Source organism: Buteo buteo, chromosome 18, assembly GCF_964188355.1.
Source record: "Buteo buteo chromosome 18, bButBut1.hap1.1, whole genome shotgun sequence".
NCBI classification, from domain to species: domain Eukaryota; kingdom Metazoa; phylum Chordata; class Aves; order Accipitriformes; family Accipitridae; genus Buteo; species Buteo buteo.
Genome location: NC_134188.1, coordinates 8,569,987 through 8,597,541, shown reverse-complemented (window position 1 = coordinate 8,597,541; position 27,555 = coordinate 8,569,987). Strand labels below are relative to the sequence as shown.

Here is a 27,555-nt window from a genome sequence, read left to right as displayed (position 1 = left end):
AAGGATGCAGTTCGAGCATTATGTGATGTTCCCAAGTATTTGCTGTCACTATTGCAGAGCCAGCAGGGGGAGCTCGAAGTTCATAGTTTAGATAATAAAAAATTGTTTCGAGATGTTTTATTTCGAAATACAAGTTTAAAAAAAAGTGATCTTTGGATTATAGCATAGTTCAACAAGGTTAGACCTTGAGCCAAAAGTTTGTTATGCTGCTTATAGTGAATTCTTTTTACAGCTAAAATTATTTTCTAAGTTGTAAAATTGCACTTTCATTTAAACAAGAACGTGAAAGAGAATATCTTAAGAATATCTTAAATTAAAAAAAAAAAAAAGAGAAAAGGAAAATGAGCCAGAAGTTGTTAATCAAAGTGCTAGCCCTGATTGAGCAAAATACAACTATGTTACATTCCGGGCAGTGGCAGCTCATTACTAGACATGTAGAATAGCTTGCAGTTAAAGAATAATGGTCGGTGCTGTTGTGTTGTGCTGTTGTGAGTTTTCTCTTCAGTATGTCATGTATGAAGTGTATCAACTGATACATTAAATCAAGAACTTCGTGTTGAAATCAGTGTGGTGCAACAGCATGTTCTCTTCTATTTGCTTGTCTGTAGGGCTCAGCACCACCACCTTCTCCAACACCTAACAGAGAAATGAAGAACAAGGCAGTTCTTTGCAAGCCTTTGACAATGACGAAAGCCACATACTGTAAACCTCATATGCAGACAAAATCTTGTCAGACAGGTAACTCTTGAACTGTACTGGAACTACTCATTTCTTTGTTGCAGATTTTTTTATCTGTTACTGTCTTGGAACATATTGGAAATATTCTGATTTTTTTCCCTAAATTGCAGGTGTAAGATATATTTAAGTACCTGGCAGTGTTTGCCTTTTTCTTTTTTCTTTTAATAGAAGATGATTGGAAAAAAGAGTATGTCCCAGTGCCTGTTCCTGTACCTGTCTATGTTCCGGTGCCTATGAACATGTATAGTCAAAATGTTCCTGTTCCTACAATGGTTCCTGTTCCTGTAAGTGAGACTTCAGCTTCATTTTTAAATTGACATCCATTCACATGCATGTGTGGGACTACTTGTACTGTTGACTGTTCTCATTCTGGTCCATGTAAAGGATTGTAGGATGCTGTGGCACTATTTATTGCAAAAGCATTAGAAATCTGACAGCAACACTTAATTTCCCAATTGTTCTTTAGGACCTATCTGCCTGCTTTCAGTGTGAAAATCTTGTGCTGCTGAACTTTTTAGGAGCAATTCTGAGTGATACTTTTGAGTTTGCTGAATAAGCATTAAAAACCAAGATTTGTTCTGGTAATGTGGAAACTGAAAGATTGTATTGGGGAGAGGTGGCAGAGTGGGGTAAACAGAAAGAAGAAAAGCAAAAAAAAAAAACCTTGTGCCAGCAAAAGGAAATAAGTTAAATTTGTTATCACTTACATACCAAATCTCATCCAAACAGGGAAAAAAAACCCCTGAACTCCTAAAATTTCTGTGTTTCACAAGCAAGCCACTAAAACAGGATGATGATTTGTCCAAACTGTTACTCTAAAGTTATAGTCAGACATGTTACAAAGTCCAAAGTCCCTTCTGTTCTTACTTTGACCCACTATATTTTGTCATATTTAGGTTTTTTCTTTATCCTTTCCTGCTTGCCCTTCTGTTCTCAATCATTTACATTGAATTTTTTAACCTGTCAGCATTTTTTTATTAGCTCACACTGAAGTGATATGTTTATAATCTCTATTAACTCTGTCTTTTAGAACAGGGGTGTAGAGTTTGTTTCTGTGTTGACTACTGTTGATGCTTTGTTGCACCATTTTTTCTTTTCTAATTATCTCTTCCTATCTGTATAGGTGCCAGTTCCAGTTTTCTTGCCCACTACTCTGGATAGCAGTGAGAAAATCCTTGCAGCAATAGAAGAGCTGAGGGGAAAAGTGCCCTCAAATCCTCTGGAAACTGAGCTACTGAACTTGTCGGGGATGGTACCTGAACATGATGGAAAAGCTGAAGTTTCTGATGGGGCCAGTGAGTTTCCTGCTGAGTGTTTGACTCTTTGGAGTGCTAGGGTGTATGTGTGGGGGTGTGCAAATCAAGAGCAGGGTTGTTTTTTGGGTTTTTTTGTTTATTTATTTTAGGGAAAGATTCTTTAAGTATGACAGTGCTGCTGTTGAGTTCTTAAATTAAGTTGAAATCTTAATTATTTAAATATTTTTAAAGGTCATTTTAGCACATTTGAAATACAGAAAACTTTCTGAAGTCTGTTTTGTGACTTCGGTGTGCTGTACCAGACCTTTGTCTTTAAAAACACAGGCGTTCCCTTTGCTTGCACCAGCTCCCAGACTGATGGCAAGCAGTCATCCAGGATTGCACACACATGTTTTCTTCTCAGCATAACTCAAAACAAGCCAAAACCAATCCATTCTTCCTCCCAGAAAAACTCAAGTTAAAAGTTTAGAGAAAGCAGTCTCCGTAGCTGTGTCTTACAGGTGTGAACTCAAGTTTCTCTGAACAAGGTGGGATATGACAGGGTTCTGATTTCTTTGTAGTTATACATTACTACGCAAATTTTATGTTGGTTGTGGGGAAGCGGGGACTGTTAAAACTAAGAGAAACATACATTTCACAAGTGGAACTGTAGTCAACAAAACCAGGTGACCTAGTGATGCTTTTGCTCTTGATTGATCCTGACCTGCAAGTATCATCTCTTTGAAGGTAGTGATGCCTCAGCTGATAGATCATTGGGCTTGTGATCCTGACGTGGCTTGTCATCCCACTAGCTCACCTAAAAGGAGAGAACTGTCTGGGACAACTTAACAACTGAAGATCAAAAAATCCAACATGTCTTGTAATGATATTTTCACAGTGAACACATCTCTTGGCCCCTCTTTCCTGGCTCTTCCTGCCAAAATCCTCAAGTCTCTTCTGTATCTTCCCAGGAGAATTTTGCCTTCTTTTCCCAAAACTAGATTTTAAGATTTTTCCATGACTCAGGTGAAATTTTGGGTTGTTTTTCAAGCTCTTTCAACAAATGTCTCAAAGGATGTTGATAAATGACACGAACTTGGCCTGGTATATAGAAGGCGAATGGTGCTGGAGTCCCAGGAGGCTTACTGTTTTCCAAACTGTTGTCATTCCCCAACTAAAGCTGGACATTTCTGGTAGTGCTGCAAGGTTGTCATTCGCAGTTCCTTGCTCTCTTTTGCTAAGTACAGCTAGCTGATCGAGTAAGATGTATGGGATCAGAGCTTGCTCGTTTGCAGAGAACCGGATTTGGAGAAATCTGTCTTCGCCAGTGTATTGGGTTTGTGTGGCAAGGTTTTGGTAGCGGGGGAGTCACAGGGGTGGCTTCAGTGAGAAGCTGCTGGAAGCTTCCCCTATGTCCGACAGAGCCAATGCCAGCCAGCTCTAAGACGGACCCGCACAGGTCAAGGCTGAGCCCATCAGTGATAGTGGTAGCTGCTCTGCGATAACATATTTAAGAAGGAAAAAAAGCTGCGGGGCACACAGAAATGGCAGCTGGAGAGAGGAGTGAGAACATGTAGGAGAAACAACCCTGCAGACCCCCAGGCCAGTACAGAAGGATGGGGAGAAGGTGCTCCAGGCGCCGGAGCAGAGATTCCCCTGCAGCCCGTGGGGAAGACCATGGTGAGGCAGGCTGTCCCCCTGCAGCCCAGGAGGGTCCACGGGGGAGCAGATCTCCACCTGCAGCTTGGGGAGAGAGGACCTCATGCCAGAGCAGGGGGATGCCTGAAGGAGGCTGGGACCGCGTGGGAAGCCCACGCTGGAGCAGGCTCCTGGCAGGACCTGTAGCCCCATGGAGAGAGGAGTCCATGCTGGAGCAGGTTTTCTGGCAGGACTTGTGACCCTGCAGGGGACCCACGTTGGAGCAGTCTGTGCCTGAAGGACTGCAGCCCGTGGAAGGGACCCACGCTGGAGCAGTTCATGAAGGACTGCAGCCCATGGGAAAGACCCACGCTGGAGAAGTTCGTGGAGGACTGTCTCCCGTGGGTGGGACCCCACGCTGGAGCAGGGGAAGAGTGTGATGAGTCCTGCCCCTGAGGAGGATGAAGCGGCAGAGACAACATGTGATGAACTGACCACAACCCCCATTCCCCATCCCCCTGCGCTGCTGCGGGGTAGAGGTAGAGAATCCGGGAGTGAAGTTGTGCCTGGGAAGAAGGGAGGGGTGAAGGGAAGGTGTTCTGAGATTTGGTTTTATTTCTCATTACCCTACTCTGGTTGATTGGCAATAAATTGAGTTAATTTTCCCTAAGTTGAGTCTGTTTTGCCCATGACAGTAATTGGTGAGTGATCTCTCCTGTCCTTATCTTGACCCATGAGCCCTTCGTTATATTTTCTTTCCCCTGTCCAGCTGAGGCGGGGGGGCAATGGTAGAACAGCTTTGGTGGGCACCTGGCATCCAGCCAGGGTCAACCCACCACAGCCAGAAGTAGGACAGAGTTTTTGTTCTCCCTGCCTGCCTCTCTTGTTTGATTTTATAGTGTCTCTTTCACAGACTTGAAAGTCTGTTCTATTGCGGACAGAATCATGTAGAAAAATAGATAGTTAGGTTTGTCAAGCTTGTTTGAGTTCTGTGATTGGTTGATGTGATCCAGATTTGCCAGTATTTGGTTTTCTATACACATGCTTGCTGACTCACCTTAACGAAGAAGGACAGATGGCCTAGTAAGTATCTTTTCTGTTTGAAGGAAGTCAGATTGGAGGAGTAAATCTGAGATCTCGAGAACAACGAAACCTAGGATGGTGATGAGCAGAACAAGTAGCTTTGGAACCACTAAGCTTCTAATGTTCTAAATCTGCCCTGTTTTGACTAATCCATGTGTTCATTAAAATAAGGAGAGTTTTTCCCCTTTTTTTTTTTTTTTTTTACAGGTGTGATAGTTGAGTCAAATCTACTGAACTCAGAAACAGAGGCACGGACAAGCTTGCCTGATGTTCCATATGAACCAGACCTTGATATTGAAATAGACTTTCCAAGAGGTACTTTTTCTGTCCTTTTAATAAGTATTGTGAAATAGATGTTGTGGGCAACCATGATACTTTGTTTCATCATCCTTTCAGAGGACCTTTATTTGATTGCAAGGTCCACTTGACTGACTGTTAGGTAAAACTTTGCCATGTCTTTGCAAGACTGGGGACTTCCGAATTAGTTCTTCCATTTCTACATACACTATTTGAAACAGAAGGCAAAGAAAGGGGGGAATTAACCTTTCACAAATGAACTTGACTGCATCACTTGGTTTCGGACATAGATTTAGGAAAGCTATTTTGAAGGCTCAAAGACTCAGATGGCATGCGTCATGGAGAACAATAATGAATGCATTCTTCAGTCACCGGGTATTTCCATGGGAAATGGTAGTTTAGAGCAGAAATGACAAAAGGGCAAATTTCTCACTCAAGTTTGTTAGAAAATTGCAAGCTGCTATGCTGCACATCACTTGTGTTACCTTTTAGTCTCTTGTTAATGTCCATACCTGTATTTGAAAAAGGTAGCATTATCTGAATTATCAGGAAAATCACTATTTTGAGACCTTTCTTGAAAGAAGGTCTTGGTTGTATGTATTGCAATTTCTACCACTCTACAGAACGCAGGCAACAGTGTCTGTTTCCTTATACCATGTCCTAATCAATCCAAGATCCAAGAAAGCTCCTGGCTGTAGCTAGTGTCTCCTATGCCATAGCTTCTCTTGGACATATAACTCTCATACCTCCCCTGGCTAGCTTCTATATCTGATTTTGAAAGCCCACTTTTGCTTTGTGCCATAGATATCTGCACTAGATGCCCAGGCTGGGTTTTTCAGTTGCTGTATGTCTAATTTAAAGATCAAGTCTAGGGGTTAGTCTGACCTTAGTCTTAGGAAGTTTATTAGCCACATGCATACTAGATTTTTAACCCTCTTTGTAAGTGAGGCTTGGTAAGCGAGAAAGAATAACAATGGGGGGGAAAAATTATCAAAGTGGAACAGTAAATAATAGCAGTTTGTAATAGATATTGCTTACACTGAAGTGCTTCTGAGATAAGATTCTTTGTGGTAGCAAGAGAAGGACTGGTGTTTAGTTTGGGGCAGAGTTCTTAAATCTTTGCATGTGAGTGCCATTTCATCTGGACCGGTTTGAATGGTGTCTTGAGGAGTAAGGTGGTGAAATCAGACTATCAGAAGAGCACTCAGTTTTGAATTAAGCCATTGTCTGATGGCTAAATGAGGGATGAACCATCTTCAGTAAATAAAGGTGGAACTTGCAACATTAAATCCATTCATATGTTGTCTTATTCTGCTGTGTTGCCTGAAATGAGTCCTTCATCCTACCCCTGAAATGTTAAGTAATTAGTATTTTGCCATAATACATGTTTACTGAAATTACTGTAATATCCATCATGAGCTAGACCTCCACCATTTGCATAAATATAGACTAAAACCAGTTTCTCTGAAAGAGTTTACGTTCTGATTCTTAATGTTTTTAACCAAGTATAATGTGCTATAAAAAAATGTAAAACATGAATGGAAATGATGGAAATACATGAACAAAAGTGCATGTATTAAGTTAATCTGTGGTTTTTTTCAATTCAGCTGTTCCTTCTCACCATGACTTAAACTTCTTAATACCAAAGACTGCCTAGGCAGGAGAAATTGTGTAAGGGTCCATAGAAAGAAATGTTGCCTTAGTGACTTGAGATAGTGCTTGAAAATGTTGAGCATTGTGTCCTTTACAATTTATTTAGAAATAAACATTTTGATAGCTTTACCTTACATTCAAAATAAGAATAGGTTTATTTCCTCTTAAGGAAATCCAGTCTTTGGTAATGTTTAGACATGTGCTTTTGTGGACCCCTTATGTTAATGCACACTGATATAGTTCATTTTTTCTTTTTCAAACTACTATTATTCAAAGAATGTTTAGAAATAAGTTTCTGTTAATGTGTTTTCAGCAACTGAAGAGCTTGATACAGAAAATGAGTTTTTGTTACCTCCTGTTTTTGGGGAGGAATATGAGGAACAGCCAAGGCCTCGGTCCAAAAAGAAGGTAATTTTGTCATGCTATTAAAAAAGGTCAAAAAAAGCACAAAATTTAAGTGAGCAAAAATATGCCAGGGTTTGTGGGGTTTTTTCCAGTTCTCATAATACTCTAAAAGGTGTTACTGCCTACTCATACCTAATATCCTGTCTTTATGATGTAAATTGATATATTTCAAATAATAAAATTATTTCAGTCCTATGTCTGTTGCAGTTAACTTGGATTTAATGAGAGTGTGATTTCTAAATTCTGATTCCATTTTTGCTTCATGTTGGTAGAACTGTTGATATAATGTGCTAGTGTGTATATACTTACTGTGCTCTTAGTAATGCTTTTCTACCTTCTGCTTTGAACAAAGCTGTCTTGGTTTAATTTGATAGTAAATTGGAAGAATGTTGGCATTACCATGGCTTATAATGGGAGCTATAGCATCTCCTATATAAAATAGTTAAAAAAACAATTTTTATTTGCTTGCAATTTTCCCAGATTTTATTTTCAGTCAAAAATCCTAGTTTAGACATTGCAAATAAATTAGCCATACTCTTTTATTTAGAAGGAAACTATCAGGAAATAGATTTTCTGGTGCCTGGCACAAAGCTGAAATGGTTTTGTTGCAATAACTGCAGTAGATATCGCAGCTTTAAAAAAAAAAAAAGCACTCAACTTCTAATAAAACTTTCTAAGAATAAATGTGTCTTTCTAGTTTTAAATTTGGAGTCTAGACTGTTGGTATTAATCCACTAGACATTAGCCACATAGCCACTGCTGGACATGCTTTCGTGTGGGACCAGTGCTAGCTTTTCCATCAGTGGGTTCAGTTGAGCCTAAATGTTGACCTTCGGATGTAGATTTGTAGCATCTTTAACTTCCTGCGCTTTAACACAGTGAAATCCTATAAATACACTGAATTATTTGGTGCATCATGTGTTTGTTGCTTAATACGATATCACCAATACAGCAACTCCATCAAATACTATTCTGTCTGTGTTAGGAACCAGTTTGAGAGGCGAATTAGAAACGTCTGTCAGCTTAAGTAAATACTGTCCTTAGGAGTATGTTCAACACAGAAACTACCTACTGAATGAAGCATGTGTTTCTTTACACTGAACATTCAGTTTGTAATTTGGCCTGCAGCTTGCTTATTCTGCCCAGCTTCTGTGTTCTTGCCGTTAGTGGTTGTCGGCGGTGTTAACCACTGTGTTTCAATGGCAGGGGGTGAAGAGGAAAGCGGTGTCAGAATACCAGTCTCACGATGACAGCTCTGAAAACTCAGAGTGTAGTTTTCCATTCAAATACGCGTATGGTGTAAATGCATGGAAGCACTGGGTAAAGTCTCGGTATTTAGATGAAGAGCTTCCCGAATTAGAGGAACTGAAATCAAGTAAGTATTTCTGAAAATCTGGCATCTAGATTCTTATTTGGTAGGGAGAATTGCTGTACTTGTCTGATTTTCAGCTGGAAGTTTTAATAGAAGTTTTCCCATGTCCCTAATATTCCCACAATGACTGGGATTATTTTACCACAGAGTTGCCAAACTCTCTTTTCTTCCTAGTTTTCCTTACTTGGTTCAAAATGCTAGGTCTCACGCTTCTTGTGCAAGCCAGGACAGCACCTTCCTGGGTCTTCTGACTTTCTGTGACCATTTTGATTTTTTGTTTGCATCCTATTTTTCCTCGTATTCTAACTCGCCTTGGGGTTCGCCTTTTCTGGACTTCTAAATTGCAAGGGAGGGGCATCCTACTCTTTGTCCTGGAAGGAGACGGTCATCTGAGGCTGGCATTACCTGGCTGTGGAGCTCTGACATGGGGTGACCTTCGCTGCCATGGAGCCTCGCTGCTCTTTCTGCAGCACTCCTCTGTGTGTACGTTCGTACTGTGAGGGAAAACGGGGATTGCTGCTACTCCTGCTGCTCTTCAGCTCCCACGTGCACCTTAGCACCCTTGCGTTATGCTGTTGGATCTTCGGAAACTGCCGTTTCCCCTGAAGGTCTCTCTCTACAGCACTGTCTTCACTTCAGCATCTCGGGCCACTTCTGTGTCATCCTCAGCTGTACACGACAGTACATTCGTCAGTGGGTGATGCTGCATTTGGTTAACTAGACTTTACTCTGGTCGCCTTGTTTGTTTTAATACAGACCTAACATTTGAACTACTTAGTACATTTAGACTCGTTCATTGGTTAGTGGAGAGGACATCAAGCCAGCTTCTGGCTTTCCAGTCTAAAAATACCCCATCTCACCCTCACCGTGTAATAATTCTGTTGTATAATGTAGCATTTTTTCTCTATTTTACAGCAAAGTCTGTGAAATTAAAGGAAGATCTATTATCACATACTTCAGCTGAGTTAAACTATGGGTTGACACATTTTGTCAATGAAATTCGAAGGCCAAATGGAGAGAACTATGCACCTGACAGCATCTATTATCTGTGTCTTGGGATTCAGGAGGTTAGTAGAGGCTGTAGAGATGGGAAGCGGAGCTGCTGATTTGACTATAACACATTTCAGTGGAAGAATGGAGATAATGTGGATTTATTGGCTAGGAGCTATTCTTAATATGGTGGCTGTGATCTGGAACACAGAGAGGCTGCTGTGTAAATCACATTGTAGAAAGCTGTCTGTATAGAAAATGAGTTTGGAGACCCATCCTGAAAACTCAAAATGCAAACTGGTACATTGTAATAATTTTAAGCTTTTAGCTGCGTTAAAGCAAGGAATTTGCAGTTTAAAATGATGTAGTTTTTCCAAATGCTGTGCTTCATTTTGTTTGCTAAATATGGCTTAATGTAAAAACAGAATGAAACAAGGCATGATTTGTAAATGTTTTACTAATTCAGTTAGTTAGCATATAGTGGAAACTAGCTATTTGAAGTGTCCTTTTGGGAGAGTCTAGTTTACTGAATGTTGCAGACTGTGGTCAGTCAGGCTTTTTTGAAGAGTGCAGGAAACTCTGCTATATTCTGTCTTAAACTCACACCCTGCCCCTGAATTGTAATTACCTGGTATTTCGAAGATAAAGGGAGTCACTTTAGATGTATTGTACGTGAAGGCAATAACATATCACTACATAATTAGAAAAGCTATTCCACAGCTTATCTTTTAAGCAGAGGATGTCTTAATTTTTGGTACATAAGGCAAATCATAGGTAAAATAAGCAGTGTTCAGAGCTGAGAACACAGAAAATTTAATTGAAGTTGAAAGGCAATTAAAAAATCATATGAGTTGGAAAGCAAGCTGTTCACAGGCTTGCAATCCTGCTTAAACTGTTTCATACTTAAGGCAGAGGACTTAAAAAATTTGCTACTTGATACAATCAAAATCTTTTAAAATAAATAGTACCTCCACTAATTTTTCCATATTGCAACTATGTCAAATTAAGGAGTTAGTTGATATCTTTACCTCATGGTTGAAATTTGAGAATCGAGCAGTCATTGTTTGGCATTTTAGTCAATATTACTACCAGGCATGTTTCAAATTCAGCTAGCTTTCTGCTTCTGCACTTGCATGATATACTGTCTTTCTGTATCTTTCTGTTGAATTGAACATACTCATATTAAGGTGATAAACAATACAGAGTGAGGCATGTGTTTATAAAATGGAACTCGGCTGTTTTTTTCTTCTTTTCACCTTTCACTGTGCCTTTGATATTGTCTGTTTTGTCTACTGTGAAACCTAGTTATATGTAAAACTATTTTTTTTAGCTCATCAGAACCAAAGTTTTTGTGGCACAGCACAATTATCATGAGCCCTAATACACACACACACAACACTGGAACGTTAGAGGAACAACTTGTGGTCATTTTACTGTAATTATTGCTTATGTTTAGTGTCCAGTATTTAATTCGGGTGATGTTAACAGCCCCATTTCATTGGCCCAATTGTGCCACTGCTATTCAGGCTGGTAGAAAGATGCACCCTGTTCTGAGGAGTTTGCATTTCACAAAGGCAGACAGCAAGTGAGGAACAGAAACATGTAAGCATGTGAGCTGTCAAAGGTTGCAGCCAACATCTGTGTGCTAATGGCAAATTGTATGTATATGGGTATGTGTTAGCCTTCTGAAGAAGCAGGTTTAAACAAGTTAGCAGTACACTAAATGCAATGTAGTTGTCACAATGTGCAACAACACTCCATTGCTTTCTAGTATTTTCTTAGTATTTCTTTCTGTCTGACAACCCCAACATGGGTACTCCTGAAAGAGAATAAATTGTCTGCTACTGCTGAAAAGGTACTGGCTCTGTTTAACTTGGAAGGGGCTAAGAGGAGATTAAATGATGCCATTTAAGGATAAAGTTGTGCCAAAGATCATCAATGTTTTGCTAACTTACTCTAAGTTTCTCTTCAAAGGAAGAGAATCTAGAAGCCATAGGTTAGAAAAAGAGCACTTTCCCCCTCCACCAGAATTACTGCACTCACCGTAGCTAAGTACAGGCTCAGGTTGGAGCTTTTCCTCATGGGTGTAATATGGTTTGAGCACAGGGGAAGTGCTCAGGAGTCTTCAAGTCTTCAGTTGGGTTTTTTTGACTTTGTAAAATAACTTTATCTTAAAGGAAGCACTTGGAAAATCAGCAAGTCTGCTTGCTGGTCCCTGAGTCAAATGGTACATTTTCTCAGTTCAGGTTCATTTGCGGCTGAAATTGTTCTGCCTCCAGCCAGAAATGGTTCAATAATGGTTCTGATAACTCTGAAGTACTGATCCTGAAAAATATCACACTTAAAAATAGAGGTTGTTGCATGGTCAGGTGTGCATCTGGTGGAGAGGGTTCATTTAGAAGAAGGTGTTAGCCTGCCTCGCTCCCCTGCTCCATCGTGGCCTTTGTTCTTTGTTCAGTACAGATTGAGGAGTTGGTGTGTTTGGGTTTTTTTTTTGGGGGGGGGTGTCATGTGTAATAGTGGGGTGGTTTGGGCAAAATTCAGGCAGATGGAGCTTGTCAGGTGTTTGTGTGAAGGTGTTGAGGGCAGTGATTCAGCCTGTTCTCCGCTGTGGGACTCAAAGGCACGTCCAGTTCCTTCCCCTTCGCTGCGGTTTCGGTAGAGCTCATCTCGGGTGGAAACTGCTTATGCTAATCCTGCCCCAGGTAGAGTTTGTAGAGTAGCAGAGCACAGCGTTACGGTGTGGAAATGAAGGTTTGCAGAAGCGCGTTGGGTAGCAGGGGAGACTGCAACACGACATCATTCTGCTAATGGTCCGGGGTGCATCACGGATTTCTGCTGGGGGTGTTAGTGTTTAGGCAAACACTTACTCTGAACCAGGAAACAGAAATATTTTTAGTTGAGTTCTCACAGGCTCATGTGGGAATTGGTTTTGAACCAATTTTCAGTCTTATTTCAGCTTCACTGCCAGCGTTCAGTGCGAGTGTTTAATGCAAACCAGAGAAAAAGAAAATTCATGAAGGAAAAATGTGCCAGGGAACAGAGGGGCAAAACCCATGAAACTTATAGTAAGATCTGTCGTCTGGTTTAGAATTGCTTTTTGAAATCAAAATTGATACATGTAGAAACAAGCACAATTTGGGCAATGTTGTGCTTTGATGAATTAGTTAAACATATCATATAAAATAGTTGAAGATATGAAAAATGAAAATATTGTGTTGGAGACTTCTAGGAAGTGTATTCATTCATTTTTTTCTTATTATAAAACTAAGTGCAAAGATAAGGAAGTCAAGATATGCTGAACCGCCTAGTATAAATGAGTGCTGTGTTTAATGTTATTTCAAGTATGTGTACAGAAATAGATGCTATTTCCAGAAGTGAGTACATTTTTTGTGTCTGTCACTTTTATTGTATTGTATTCACTAACAACAGGCTTGTTCACACAAAGATAACACTGAAGTGGAAAATTTAAGAAGCCAATCCTCCATTTCTTGGAAATGTCTCCAGAGAGGATAACGTCAAATACTAGTGTAGTCCTCGGCCATTAGTTCTTGGTAAAGGTTCAAAAGAGTTTCTGTCTGTAAGGTCAAGAGTGTTAAGATAATTAGATTGCAGAATAGGCAGGTGCCTTGCACCATCCTATCATTTTTCTTGCACTGCTGCATATCATTACTAGAAATATATGGGGGTTTTTTTTTGCTCCCACTTCTGTGTTGAAGATGCTTTTGTCAGTGTCCAGAGTTCACGTTTAAAATGGCAGATTCTTGCTAAATGTTTTTTTTCTTTGAAGACCTAGGTGGATGAAAAGATAAATTAGTTTGGACTTTTTTTGTGGGGTTTTTTTTGTTTGTTTAGTTGGTTGGGTTTTTTTAAATGACTCCCCATTCACTGATACTATGTTTCATACAGGAAATTTTAGAGAAAAATGTTAAAGAGTTGTAATTAATCTGTGATTCATATCCTGTTAGAAATTTACAACATATGTTACATTGGAGGTAACTTTTAACTGCTAAATATTGGAAAAGTGTCATTGCTTTATTTTTAGATACAGTTTTTTTATAAAAGTGCAAGCACGGTACTGAAAAAGAACCCTATAGCACAGTATTTATTCTAATCTGGAATTGTAAATATTGTGTCTCTCTATTTTCTGTAGTATTTATATGGAAGTAATCGAAAAGACAACATATTTATTGATCCAATCTATCAGACGTTTGAACAGGAATTAAATAAAATCCTTAGAAGTTGGCAACCAAGCATACTTCCAGATGGTAATTTTCTTTTTGTCATGTATGTTTTTCATCTCTTAATAGTTCTGTACTCTTAAGCATGTAGATATATGCAAACATTTTATGCATTGTGATAGTAATTGATTAAAAATCATAAAGGTATCATCTAAGAGTTCAGTTAAGACTGTACCTGTTCTTATTGTCTTGTTTCTTGGTAATCCATGCTGCAAGAGTTGGTTTTGCCACCGCCTGTTAATCTTAAATTGACTGTCCGTTTTTAGGAGAGAAAGTTAGAATAAGCAGCTGCTCTTCGACCTGTACTTTTTACCTGAGCTGAATTTACTTTTTGCATGTTTTTTTTCTGGATGGGAAGCAGGCAGGCATTGGGTTATGTATGGGTAGGGCTAATAAGCTATGTATTTTAGTCTTTCTCAGCTGGATTGGGAGGATTCTCTGCTATAGGCCTTCTGCTCAGGAGGATTGTCAGTTCATGGAGAAAACAGGAATTTTCCCCACCGGATTGATATGGGTGCTGAATTGCAGAATCCACTGTTCTTCCATCTTTCTCACAGTCCTCTCTTGAGCAAGCGTTTGTCCTTACCAGGCCCTTTCCTCTCTTCTTGATACTGGCTTTTCTCTGTATGGCTCTGGAGAGCCTCTGTATAGGGCCCTTCCTATACCCTGGTATGGTCCAGGAGTGCTTTCCAAATGAGATACCCATTAGTAATAATAAAGAAGGTGGTATAGCTATTTGGATGCCTTGCTTGAGCAGAATAAAATGAACTCCAAAATAATACTTTTTATGAAGGGATTAAGATTAGCCCCTTGAACATTTGTTTTTATGTACTACCATGAGGGAGCTGCATGTAAGCAATGCTGTTGTAATTAAACAGAAGTGCGTTCTGTGGGAAATTGCCTATACCGATATTGCCCATTGACTGTCTCTTCCTGAAACAGTGAGCGTCCGTGTCTTTAAGAAGAGGTTTGGGGCATGTGGACATACGCGTGTTAGAGGCTTCTGTCATAAGCATTTTGTTAAATTTTACAGTAAAAAAACTTGATTCTTTTGCACCTGGACAGTTTATGGGCTAATCTATTGTATTTTCTCTAATATTCTTTTTCTGAAGGATCAATATTCTCTCGAGTTGAAGAAGATTACCTTTGGAGGATTAAACAGCTAGGATCACATTCACCGGTTGCTCTTCTGAATACTCTGTTCTACTTTAACACTAAATATTTTGGCCTGAAAACAGTGGAGCAGCACTTAAGACTTTCTTTTGGCACTGTTTTTAGACAGTGGAAGAAAAATCCTCTAACGATGGAAAGCAAAGCTTGTCTTCGATATCAAGTGTCTTCCCTGTGCAGAGCTGATAGTGAAGGTACTATGGCAGTTCCAAAATAAGTATTGGAGGGGTATCCACACTGCACTCTGCTGAGGGACGGCTGGGCACCTTGCCAAGAGCTGGAGGTCTGCCTTTGCGTAAAGTTTAGCAGCTCTCGGCTCCTGGATCTTTAATTGGAGCGTGTGGTCAGTGGAGACTGCAGGGTCTCTGCCTTAAATGATCCCTTTTGTTGTCCCACAAGCGGGGTTCGATACTCGGTATGCAATAAGCCAATCTTACGCACAGAGCCAAGGTATTTATTTATTTCATGTTTGTGCAAAGACAGGTGCTAGGTGATGATTCCACAAAGCTTCCACCACACTGAAGAACTACAATGTATTTATCTTGTTACATGGTTAGTAAAAACCCACCTAAATTTACGTTCATTGGTTGGTAATCACCATCTCATCTACTATTGGTTAGTTATATTCAAATTAGCCCCACTTGCTATGTCAATTGGCAAGCATGCTCCTCGCAGGTGTGGAGGGGCAAGTCTTTCCAGTCTTGAATTGAGTCGGAGGTCGTGATCTCCCCCTGTCGCCTTTACATTTCCCCCAGGTCATGCTTCGTTGGCAATCACCTGGCCTTCGGTGCCTTCTGGAGCAGAATGTTTCCTTTTTATCAGTCTTCAGTTCCTTCTTCAAGGGTATAGTCATTAGCAAAACATTCATCGTTTATACAAAGTAACCAGACCTACACAATGAAGTTACTGATGAATGGTCATCCTAAATCAAGCAGTGTCACTATGACCTAGGCATTAACCAACATATGGCTTTACTTAATCTGTATTTTAGCTAAAGTGGGATTGCAAAGTCGTCAGACAACTGCATTTCTGTATAAAATAGTCTTAATGCTAAACTATATCAATTACCCGGACTACACTTTGAGCCCACTGGTCTCCACGCGAAATGCTGTGACTTTGTCGTGGCTGTGGGTTGCGTTTCCCGTTTGCAGATATGCGTAGTTGTGGTGACCGCATTGCGGTACTTGGTGGGCTGCCCACTCTGGGAAGTTTACTGAAAAATGTAAAATAACTTCAAGTTATAGCTTAGATGTTGTTGATTTTCTTCTTAAAGATAAAATTACTACTGGAAAAAGGAAACATGAAGATGATGAACCAGTATTTGAACAAATTGAAAACACATCTGATCCAGCTAGATGCCCTGTGAAAATGTTTGAGTGCTATCTGTCTAAAAGGTAAGTATAATACGGGGTAATACAGAAGTGGTCTAGAGAGACGGGGTACAAAAGGGCAATGTTTTGATGCAACATGAAATACAGTCAAGCAAAGGGAATGGACTGAGATCTGAAGAATATCTAAATGAAAACATTGAAATCTTCTGTTCTGTATCTGGGCAAGACATGCAGAAAGTGTGGGAGCAGCAGCGTCCTTCAGTGTTAATTGTGAAGGACTCCATCTGGGAATGACAGTATGATTCAATTTTCTTACCTGGAAAACACCAAGTATCTCTGCAGAGAATTACCAGCAAGGGATCTGCTAGGTTTTGCTACTGAGGGTTTCGTTTGTGAGGTCCCTCTCCCTTCAGTAAGAATTGGATTGAGACAATGGATTTGCTTCATGTTAAATCATCAGGAATCTGAAATGTGGATACTTTCAAGATAACTAGTTTGAAAGCATGTTTCAAATATTTTGTAGTAGAAAAAAAAATACTGCTGACAGTAACCCAGCGTTTAGAAATAGCTTGTTTCCTTCCAATCTGCACAGGTATTAATACATTAAAATGAAAAGCTTATGCAACTGTTAAAAAAAATTAATTTAGCAGCTAAGTGTTTTGGAAGTGTGTGAAAACAGGTTTTTGTGGGAAATACTTTAATCGGAACAGCCATTCGAGCGCTGACTTTAAGGTAGATTTTATGTAACTCTAAGTGAAATATAGGCAAGTGATGCTAAAGAAATAAAATTACATTGTATCTACAACACATTAAATCAAATGAAGTGTGAGACCAAACCTGTTAGGAAACAGCATCTTAATTCTTAAAGGTGAAGAAAGAGCTTATGCACAACGTAGGCAGAAGTGCAAATATGTGATGTTACAGGAAGATACAACTAAAGAGTAACTTGTGGTCTGTTAATGCAAGCACCTGTTTTTCATAAATTCAGTTAATTCTGATTGTTGCAATGAGGGGGGTGGTTTGCCTTCACACTATCTACTGTCATGGTTTGGAGAGAGTGTATTGTTAAAAAGTTGAAGCTGGACTTTTGAACTGAGTTACACAGCCAGTAGGGGGGGAGAGAATGAATATTTTCTTTATCTATAGAAACATCTCAACTTTGGGGAAAAGAATGCACTTAAACCCCATTTGGAGCATTGTTTATGGTGTGATTTCAAGTCCTGCTGTCTTACAGATACTGGTCAGGGTTGCTAACTAGAGCAGCAGGCTGCTTCTCCTGGTTCCACTCCTAATAATATATTCCTTGTGTCTTTGATGAAATAATTTTAATAAAATATTTAACACTTTAAAAGCTATTGTAAAATTTAAGGTAATTTTGTAATTTAAGGTAATATTGTAAAACTATTGGAAAATTTAAGGTCGTGCCAGCTGTTTGAAATATACTTGGCAATCAGTGGTGTTGTGGTTTAACCCCAGCCAGCAACTAAACACCACGCAGCTGCTCACTCACTGCCCCCCACCCAGTGGGATGGGGGAGAAAATTGGGAAAAGAAGTAGAACTCGTAGGTTGAGATAAGAACGGTTTAATAGAACAGAAAAAAAGAAGCTAATAAGGATAACAGTAATAAAATGACAACAGTAATAATAAAAGGACTGGAATGTACAAGTGATGCACAATGTAATTGCCCCCGCTGTGCCACCCCCCTGGCTGATCGATGCCCAGTTAGTCCCCAAGCAGCAATCCCCCCACCCCCACTCCCCCCAGTTTATATACTAGACGTGACATCACATGGTATGGAATATCCCTTTGGCCAGTTTGGGTCAGCTGTCCTGGCTGTGTCCCCTCCCAACTTCTTGTGCCCCTCCAGCCTTCTGCTCCCTCCAGCTTTCTTGCTGGCTGGGCATGAGAAGCTGAAAAATCCTTGACTTTAGACTAAACACTACTTAGCAACAACTGGAAACATCAGTGTTATCAACATTCTTCTCATACCTAGCTCAAAAACATAGCACTGTACCAGCTGCTAGGAAGAAAATTAACTCTATCCCAGCTGAAACCAGGACAGTGGACAGTTGCAGCTGAAATTTCAGGATCTTCTCATTCACAGTGATGAACACTGTATCGTTGCTTGTTCCTATAAAAATACTGGCTTATCAAAAAAGTAGAAAGGAGTTTAAAATATTTAAATTATTAGAATATTTTAAATAATCATATTTCACTTCTTATCTGACTCTTAATCTGATTTATGTGAGAGCAGAACAAGTCAACATGCACCCCAGCAGGTGAAGAGCTACACCTGAAATCTTATCGGCCAGTTTGGGAAGATGAGCTTGTAAAAAATTCTTACTTTTACCAAAGAAACATGAAATAAAGTTGACTCCTGAAGTCTGCAGTATTTATGAAGGAGGGAGCATGAGTGAGCACTTGCACATGCAGAACTGAAAATTATTTTCCGAGACTTGCCTAAATGGACAAAATGCTAGAATTTCCTTAAAGGGGTCTTCTCTAGTGGCTTAGAGGATGTGTCTGAGCCAGATCAAACTCCAAAGTACATTGGGTCAGGAATTAAGGGATTTTAAGACTTACAATGACCAACCTTTTAAGTAAAATAGGAGGAGGAGGGATTTTAGCTTCTTGTATTTCTGGGCATCTCTCAGAACTACCATCCTTGATTCTCTACATTCAGAGATAGCTGCGTCAGGCAGTGGTGCAAGGAATTACTGATGTCAGTGTTGGGCCTCTTTGCACATCTGTCAGTCAGGGGCTCCTAAAGAGGTAGAAAGTACTTTCTGGTTTAGCAAGTCCTGGATCTGCAAATTTTTGAAACCTGGGAGAGTCTATGGTCTCCTGTATGCTTGCTAAGTCCCAGGCGTCTGCTTTTGGCCGCTGGGAGGATGCGGGACTGGCTGGGCTTGGGCCAGACCTCGCACGGCTCCTTCTATGAACAAGACTGCATTTCCCCACTTTTAATCTTTTTTTTTTTTTTTTTCTTTTTTGTAACTTGCCCAGGTACAGTAAGAGTTCCATTTGTGCAGGGTGTTGGAACTGCTAACATACTGTTTTGTCCTGTGCGGCTGTTTTTCTAACAGCCTGTTTTTTCCCCCTTGTAGCCCACAGAATCTGAATCAGAGGACGGACATGTTCTATCTGCAACCAGAGTGCTCTGTCTCTGCGGAGAGTCCCATCTGGTACACTGCCACTTCACTGGACCGCAGCACCTTGGAAAATATGCTCGTACGGGTTCTTTTAGTAAAAGATATTTATGATAAAGACAATTATGAACTGGATGAAGACATAGATTAAAACAAACTTCCAAAAACCATCAAGAAAACAAACAGCATTAGATATAGTCATGCTGCTAGACCTTTACTATGGAAAACATTTCAAGTTTACCCTTTGTTTTATGAGTTTTGTAGCAGTGTGTACCCTCACCTGGGTATTACCATGTAAATAATCTGTGAGTGAAAGTTTCCATTATTCTGCGTAGTGGTTTTAGGATCCATAACAAACACATTTCAGATTCTTTTTTTTATTATTTATTTGGTTAGGTATGTTTGTAACTTTTTACATTGCAAAATATGAATGAGAATGTGCCATGTGTAATTTTTTTTTCCCTTGTAGTAAGAGACATCCATATTGCACAACTCTGCTGTTGGAAGCTCCCTTGAAAGGAGGCTCTTTTAATGGGTTCTTAAACCGGATGGTTGTGTATGGGTAGCACTACTAAAGTTTAGAACTTGCTGTGTCTTTCAGACTTTTTAAATAAATTGTAAACTAATAGGTTTTTTACTTTTTAGTTACTGAAGCCTTATAAGGTTATGTAGAGAGATTCCATCTTATGTACCAAAAATAGACAAAAGAGAATGCTGTCAATATTGGTGTACTGTAATGTGAATCTATTCTGGTGAAAACATTTTTTTGTTGCCCTTATTAAAACCTTAGTGTCCTTTCCTTATTTGTGACTCTCTCTCAATTGCCCGTACAAATAAAAAATATATATATATAAATAAATGAATATAAGCTGAAAGCATGTGATCATCAAGACATGTATTTTGTAAAAAAGAAAACCAAAAACCCCTCAAAAAAAAAAAGGGGGGGGGGGGGAGAAAAAGAGAAAAGAAATGTCTGATGACAATGCTGTATAATTCTTTTCCATCTTTACTTTTCTGAACATAAATGCCGGTACCTCATATTACTGTAAATCTGTCCTTTGTAGCCTTAGAAAAAGGGATTTTATGCTGTATTACATAAAGTAATACAGTATGCTAAATTTTTAACTGTTGTTTGTCCTTGCGTTGCTGTATTTAAATACAGTCAATACTTGACTATGGGTGGGAAAATTCTTTTAACTAATGCCTCCATTCAAAAGCCATATGAGATGTGAAGTTGCAGAAAGTTGAAAGATAATTTTTTTGAAGAAAAGTCCTTTCATTTGTTCTATATCCTTTCATTGTGCTTACTTTGCATAAGGAGTCTGATTTCCAGGTATAGGTTTAGCTGTTTAAGTTTTGTTACTTGCTCTTGTTTAATTGATGCGAGCAATATGGTGGTTCATGCAATGGTTTTGCTATTGTACTGAAAAAAATGTAGCAGAATATTCTACTATAAAGTAGTCATAAGTTTGGCTCTCCTAAATGACATTAAGCATCTGTTGAGAGGAATCATCTACTAAAGGGGAAATTTTCTATGTGTATATATTTCCACCTGAGGATTTACTTCTTGCAAGGGCTGCATGGCTTTTTGATTTTCCTTAGCTTAAAAGAATGCACATAGGGATGCATCTTTCTATATAGAGAAATAAAGCTTCAGTTGCTTTGTTTTGTTAAGCAAGTCTATTTAAATTTCTGCTGTTCTTGTGTGTCCATGAGTATGTATTAACTTTAGATATACCACTATTTCAAAAGTAGATGGAGATGTACATGTTTAATTTTTCTTTTTTTTCTGGTGTCTCTACCCTTCCTGTGAAATCAAGAAATACTATGCAGCACCAGTGAGTAGATAACTAACAGCTTCAATGCTCTTTTGCTTTTGTGAGTGAATATGTAAGAACTTAGTTCATTAATGCTTGATTTTTTTTTTTTTTCAAGCAACAGCCGTAATATGTGCCCATGATACATAGAAGTGATGAAATCAGGAACTGTAATCATGGTTTTGTTCTGGTCTCTCCAGTTGAACACCTGACTTGACTATAAGTTAAATTTCACATATGGGAATCATTATTACTAATTACCTGCCTAAAATGCATCATGTGCTTAACTTGAAATATTGCATTTAAACATAACATTTAAGTGTTTTGATAAATAGCAATAAGGATCACTTGCAGCCCCTTCTCTATAGTTCGGACTTCAAGTACTTCAGCAAGGGCTTCAATCACTCCCTGATGATGACAGTGTTTAACCACAAACACACTTTTGTAAAACTACAAACTTTTAATGTGAAGCTTAAAGTACCCTAAATCAGGACTTAAGTTAACTATGTGTGTTGAGTGTTTTGTCTTAAACAGAGTTTAAATTCTTGTTCTCAAAATCAAATTCCAGCTATTTCTTGAGTAATAAGGTCAGTTTTTAATATGGCATGTTGAACAATGGACATGTGTTTTCGATGTCATTAGAAAATAATTAATGCTTCCTAAAGTTTATCAGAAATCACATTATCGTAAATTCCTCCCATTTTCTACCCAAGATTCACCTCCCATCAGTAAAAATATTCAAGTTAGGTTTTGAAATAGAAGTTGTTACACATAGATCCATGTTGGAAATACAAAGATGATTGTCAAGGAAATAACTTTTATTCCAGAAGATGGAGCTATTCCATCATTAGCAATAATGTTTTTCAAGTGGTTTGTGTGTTCAGATCAAACATTGTAAACTGCTGAGATACTGCATTTAAGAATGCATCATGGTTCAGTGCATTTTATTCCTAAATTTGAATGGTGATGCAAAATGCAATAAAAGGCCTTAGTTTCTGAAAAAATAAAGACATGCAATTTTATAATAATTAGGACTTCAGGACAAATACATTTTCTTTTTCTTCATAAGAACTGTCAGCAGCTGGACTAGAATCAGGTTGGCGTCAGGTAGTTACCTGCAGGTTGCTGTGCAGGAAGACATACGATTCCCTCTCCTACACAGAGTTTCCAAGTTAATGACACACATCGGGAACCTGCCCTCCAGGTTCACACACCTTAAGATGGTGTGAAGTGGCAACCTGGCTGTTCTGGCCATCCCTGTGAGCTCTGGCACAACTGCCTTGAGAAATGCAGTGTGGGGACTATACTGCACTGTCCGCACGGAGCCCCGCAGACGGTGCTGGCAATGCAGTCCAGTCCAGGCAGGATTTTCCTAATGTCTCAAATCGTGCCGGCGTGTGCTCTGCATCTCCTCAGTTTGAGATCTAGTTTTGAACAATTCACAGGTGAAGTAGTAGCCTTAAGATACTAAGGAAATTAGATGGCAGCAGCAGTAGGCAAATTACATAGAAAATACGGTTCAGTGTGAGAAATAGAGAAAAATTAATGCAATTTTCAGAAAAAGGAATTTGCTTTGTTAGTCATCTCTTTTTTTTTTATAAATAATTGTGTGTAGTCATTGAGGAAGGTGCAGCTTTTTGTAATTACTGAACAAAGCATAAATTATGACATTAATTTTGATTGAACAAAAGGTTGTGGTTGTGGAGTAAATTCAATGTGTACAATATTAATTATCTTTAAAATGTTCAGTGTGACTCCAAGGCAGCAAAATTTGTTTTCTTAGTATCTATGACTCTGTCCTGTGAGAGGCTGTGTGAATAGGTGGGGAAAACAGGAGAGACAGCCCATAAACCTTGCAGTCCCAAAAGGAGCAGGTGTGTGGGATGAAGAGAAAAGGCATGAGTGGTGGCAGGCACTTGCCCCATTTCCACTTTCACTGACCTTTTTTACTATATAGAAGGCTTTTTTTCTGCTGCATTTTCCCATTTTTGTCTGTTCCTGTTGGAAACGGCAGATATGTTAATTTCCATTTTTGTAAAAGTTCACTTTTCAGTTCATTACACTGATGTGCATTATGTGATAACGTGTTAGGTGTAGGAGCGAGTATGATGCAGAGTAAGCGGAGTGGGAGCTTTTGGATTCCTCTTGCCCCAGGACTGTGGGGACTGTCAATGAAACTGAAATTCAAAGCATTTAGAGCCAAGAAATCAGTGAGGTTTAAGAGAGTGTTCGATCATCATACGTGAAACAAGAGTCTCTGGGTTATAACGGCAAATGCTAACGACATCTTGGAAGCATTGAAGTTTGAGTTACCCTTTGTTTAAAGTTAGAGCAAAGCCTTAGGGTTTGTATGTGTCCCTTGAGGGGTGTCGTGGCCACAGCGCAGGACACGCTGTCCCCGGGGGCTTCGCTAAGTGTGGCAATTTCCAGTTTCTCAAGTGAGAAATAAAATCTTTCCTCTGGCAGCTTTTTAATTTGAAATGTCGACACCTGAAAGCCTCAGCACATGAGCCACAGCATGGACGCTTGAAACCAGCGTGTAATGGGGCACGTGCTTCAAAACCTTGGCCGGCGTTAGTGTCTGTAACGCTAATTAGCCATCTCTTCGGACACCCGGGAGCACAGCAGGCGTCTCGCAGATGCACAAAGACGATGCGGGGGTTCGCGCCCGCTCATCGTGCTGCTCCGGTGGGAGCTGGCAGGGCCCCAGGTGTCCGCGGGCGCTGGCGGTCAGCGCTCCCCCTCTCCGGCCCGCAGGCAGGGCAGGACCCGCGCCACGCGTGGGGACGTCTCTCCTGCGCTCTCCTTCGCTACCGGGGAGCTGCCGGTCGCTTCGGGGTTTCTTGCTGCGGGTCTGGGGTGGAAAACGTGTGACTGCAAACGTGAGCCACGTTCATGATTGGGTGCGAAATAAGTCTTGGGCAGGGAAGGAGCTGAAATGATAATTTCTCCTCCTCCTTATCCCTTAATAAGGCATAATTGCACCTTAATGTTACCTTTACAAAACCCTCCCCTCTCCCCGGCCTACTTCTCCCAAGCAAAATACCAGAAGGGATCTGAGGGAGACACCGGGGTGGTAAAGAGCTTTGGGGGCCAGAGAGATGTGATGGTGACTAGACAGGCTGGTATTGGTGGGCAAGGGCAGTGAGCAAATGCATGAGGAGAAGGGACAGAAAAGATCGATTGTATCCATTTTGAATGACTAACGGCGATTAGGAGTGCAGATTTAATTTATACTCTCTGATGATCTCTTCCGAGCTCCTGTCACCTGTTCAACTTCCCGCATATTGAAGGATTTCACCCAGCGACTGCTGTATGCTGTCAGTGGACGTGGAAATGAGGTATATATTTAAAAGGACTTAGTCCATCTAGCTGTGTTTTCAGGGTATCGGTATGTTGGTGTTTCCAAATACATATGTTTGGGAAATATTTCCTCACCCAAGAGCTAGTTGTCTTTATGGAGTGAAGCCACTGGTGCAGCAGTCATGACACGTTTGTAAGTGTGTGATGTGAGTAGGGAAGGATGCAGTTAAATCACTGTATTGTGACCCAGGTACCAGTACCGATGAGGCATGACAGCACTTCAACTAATTGTTTAATCAAATGTTTTTCTACCTCCAGTGTCTTTTTGTTGTTGTTTTCTTTTTTGTGGAATGAAAGGAGAAAAATCTCTGAAGATAGCAGAGTCCTTGGAAAAATCCTTCAAGGACACCGTTGGTTGTTTCCTCTGTTGCTGGTAGGAGGATGAGAGAACTGGCTACGGGTGAGGAGCCACTGGGTAGCCCACTTGTTTGTCATAGCTGGGAAAAGCTGCCCAGACTCTGTTGCTCCTCTCATGAAGGATGGTTTTACCCAGGCAAACCAGTGCTGGTGGCAGTCCTGGAAACGCTTCTGAGCAGAACAACTTCTGCAAATGTTCACAAAAAGCAAATAGAGAAAGAAAATGAGAAGATCAAGCTTGACTTTGGTTTCTTGTTCAAGTAATTTTTCAAGCTCCAAGGATGTAAGTATGAACGGGACTCAAACGTGATCTGAGTTTTGCTTTCTCTGTGATGTTGCGTTTCTTGGAGAGGTGGCATGTGGCCCTTGGTGAAGGCCATTTCTCACTGCCACCCTACCTTGGGTCAGGGGGCAATGCAAAAGCAGCAGCAAGGTTGCTATCTTCCTTCCCGACGTGAGTGCCGAAAGCTTCACAGAATTGTTCCCCAATTTTAAATCTTCATTGTACCGGTTTTACCTGCCTCAACCCAAAATGGTGAGAGTTTTGGCAGAAGGGCAGATACTGAAAACATGTGTCGTTCTGTTGCCTGGTGCCTACAGCTGTGCAGGAGGTGAAAGCTTTGGAAGGCAAGGCCCACTGGTGCTGAGCAAGGGAGCTGGCAGTTTGGACTTCAGAGGTCTGGGAGGAACAAAACCTAGCATTAAACCAGCACCTTCAAGCTGCGGCTGTTTCTGAGTTTGTACACTTGAAAAAATAAAAAAAAAAAGGAGGGAAAAAAAAAGTGAGCTCTGGTGGCTGGTTCCTCCCAAACACAAGCAGGCTGTTTTGGTTTCTCTCAGAAGAACTCCTCAAGGATGGGTCTTCTCCCCAGTACAAGGAGAGTTAGGTTTATTAGCATCTTCTTCCTTTCTTTAGATATTTATTGATTTATTTAAGTAATTGTACCTGGTTCACAGTCACAGGGAAGGGAAGTGTTCAAAGCATTAGTGGGTTGTGTCATTCAATGCACTTAAATACTTGTAAGTCCTCCCCCCCCACCCCCCTGCCCTAACATTCTGGTTCGTAAAACATGAAACCTCTGTGTCCTTTCTGGGAAATGAACAGGAACATCCTTGCATCTGTGTAATTTAAGCTAAGTTGCTGACGTTTCATTTGTGCCAAACCACTAAAAGTGCTTTACTGGTTTAAAATATGAAAGATTATTGTATTTCTTAGTATGTTTGCTAAGCAGTATGCTTCCTCCAGTCATGAAGATGATTTCTGCTTTCTGCATGTTTTGTGCAAGGCAATATGAGTATAGTATTTGCATTTCCAGTCTTCAATTAATTTTTTTTTTAAATACTCTACTTGGAAGTAAAGAAGAAGCTTTTCAACTTAGGATAAAGCTGTGTCACTAAGGCAAAGGAAGGGGCCCACCATCATTGCAAAATCATCAGCCTCGGTATCTCTGGAAAAAAATAATCCCAAAAGTCTCCTCTCTTCATTACATCTAAAAACATTTTTTATTTGCCTTTTCTCTAGCCCCAGACATGGCATCCACATTAGCACGTAACAGCTCTATGGTGGTAATCAAAAGAATAAATATCAAAAGATTTCCATTAACTTAAGAAATAAAGCTCCCCCCCCGCCCCGAGTTACAGCTGTATCGGTGACCTTACCGAGATTAAAGGTGAAAGTTTTAAAAAATAATAATTAAATTTAAAAAAATACAAGTTTTGAAAGAGAATGGGAGGAAGAGCAGTGTTTCATGGGCTTAATGTCAGCTGAGGGAACTGAAAAGGAAATAATTTGAATTCTCTGCCAGTATGTCCATTCAGTTCAGGTTGGTTGGACAATAGGAGCCCAGGCATCTTGTCCAATGTACAAGCTTGTTCATATACATGCTCTTGTATCTTCGATAGCTCCTGTAGCCAATGTACTTGAAGTGATATACTTCAAAGAAGCATCTATAGTCTGCACTATGGATTTATATATGTATGACTGTTCATTCAGAGAGATGACCACGTTACACTGAAGCAGTTATCTCTCCTGACCTTCAGGCAAAAAGTATTTCTTATAATAAAAACCCACCTCATCCCCAGAGGCAATGTCCAAAGTGTATTTTCATATGTTTTAAAAAAAGTGTGCTCACCCCCAAGGGAGGACGGTCTTGTCTGTGTCGTTGGTGTCTCATCACGAAATAATGTGATTTCTCCTCCAGCTTCAACTGGAGAATCCCACAAAGGAAGAGAGGGGGCGGTTCAGAGCAGCAAGTAACTCCTCACATCAACTAAATCCCCAGAACCACAGGCAATAGCTTAGGTGAGTTAAGTTTCAGTACATTGCCAGAGTAAGAGAGAATCCTGTAAAATTCCTTGGTAGCTCTGCAGTCAGTTTAACAAGGGACCAGTCTTTGTGCTGCAATTATTGAACTTTCTAAGGATCAGAGCCTAGCAAAGATGTGAAAAGGATTTTCTGGTAGAAACACTGAACAGTTTAGACTGTTTAAGCTCAGTAGGGAGGAAGTGAATAACAAGGGATGTTACTATGAACTGTCAAGAAAAAGAATTCAAAATTAACAAGAAAGAGCAATGTCCCCTTCACAGCGTGTTTTGTTACTCCACGGAAACCCAGTGGAATGTGATCTCTGGGGGGAGCAGTGCGAAGTCTTCTAGGCAAGGGTGGATGTGGTTTTGCATCAGGAAGGCAATCACAGAAACAGTGTGTAGGGGGGG

General features: G+C 40.1%; 1 protein-coding gene across 16 annotated transcripts in view; it reads left to right on the top strand.

The window, feature by feature from the left end:
* The window catches only part of ZMYM2 (zinc finger MYM-type containing 2), a 95,448-nt gene extending 75,698 nt beyond the window's left edge, over positions 1-19,750 (top strand). For 14 of the 16 annotated variants that reach the window (XM_075049949.1, XM_075049947.1, XM_075049945.1 and 11 more), the window contains 11 exons: positions 609-738; positions 907-1,022; positions 1,862-2,033; positions 4,902-5,009; positions 6,958-7,052; positions 8,256-8,424; positions 9,337-9,488; positions 13,565-13,679; positions 14,765-15,016; positions 16,096-16,216; positions 19,262-19,750. In XM_075049949.1, the coding sequence (XP_074906050.1) occupies positions 609-738; positions 907-1,022; positions 1,862-2,033; positions 4,902-5,009; positions 6,958-7,052; positions 8,256-8,424; positions 9,337-9,488; positions 13,565-13,679; positions 14,765-15,016; positions 16,096-16,216; positions 19,262-19,454 (1,623 nt within the window). In that variant the 3' untranslated portion in view covers positions 19,455-19,750. Of the gene's footprint in view, positions 1-608; positions 739-906; positions 1,023-1,861; positions 2,034-4,901; positions 5,010-6,957; positions 7,053-8,255; positions 8,425-9,336; positions 9,489-13,564; positions 13,680-14,764; positions 15,017-16,095; positions 16,217-19,261 lie in introns of those variants that run through there. The other 2 variants (XM_075049955.1, XR_012653410.1) reach the window with 2 other exon arrangements.
* Positions 19,751-27,555: the final 7,805 nt, after the last annotated feature.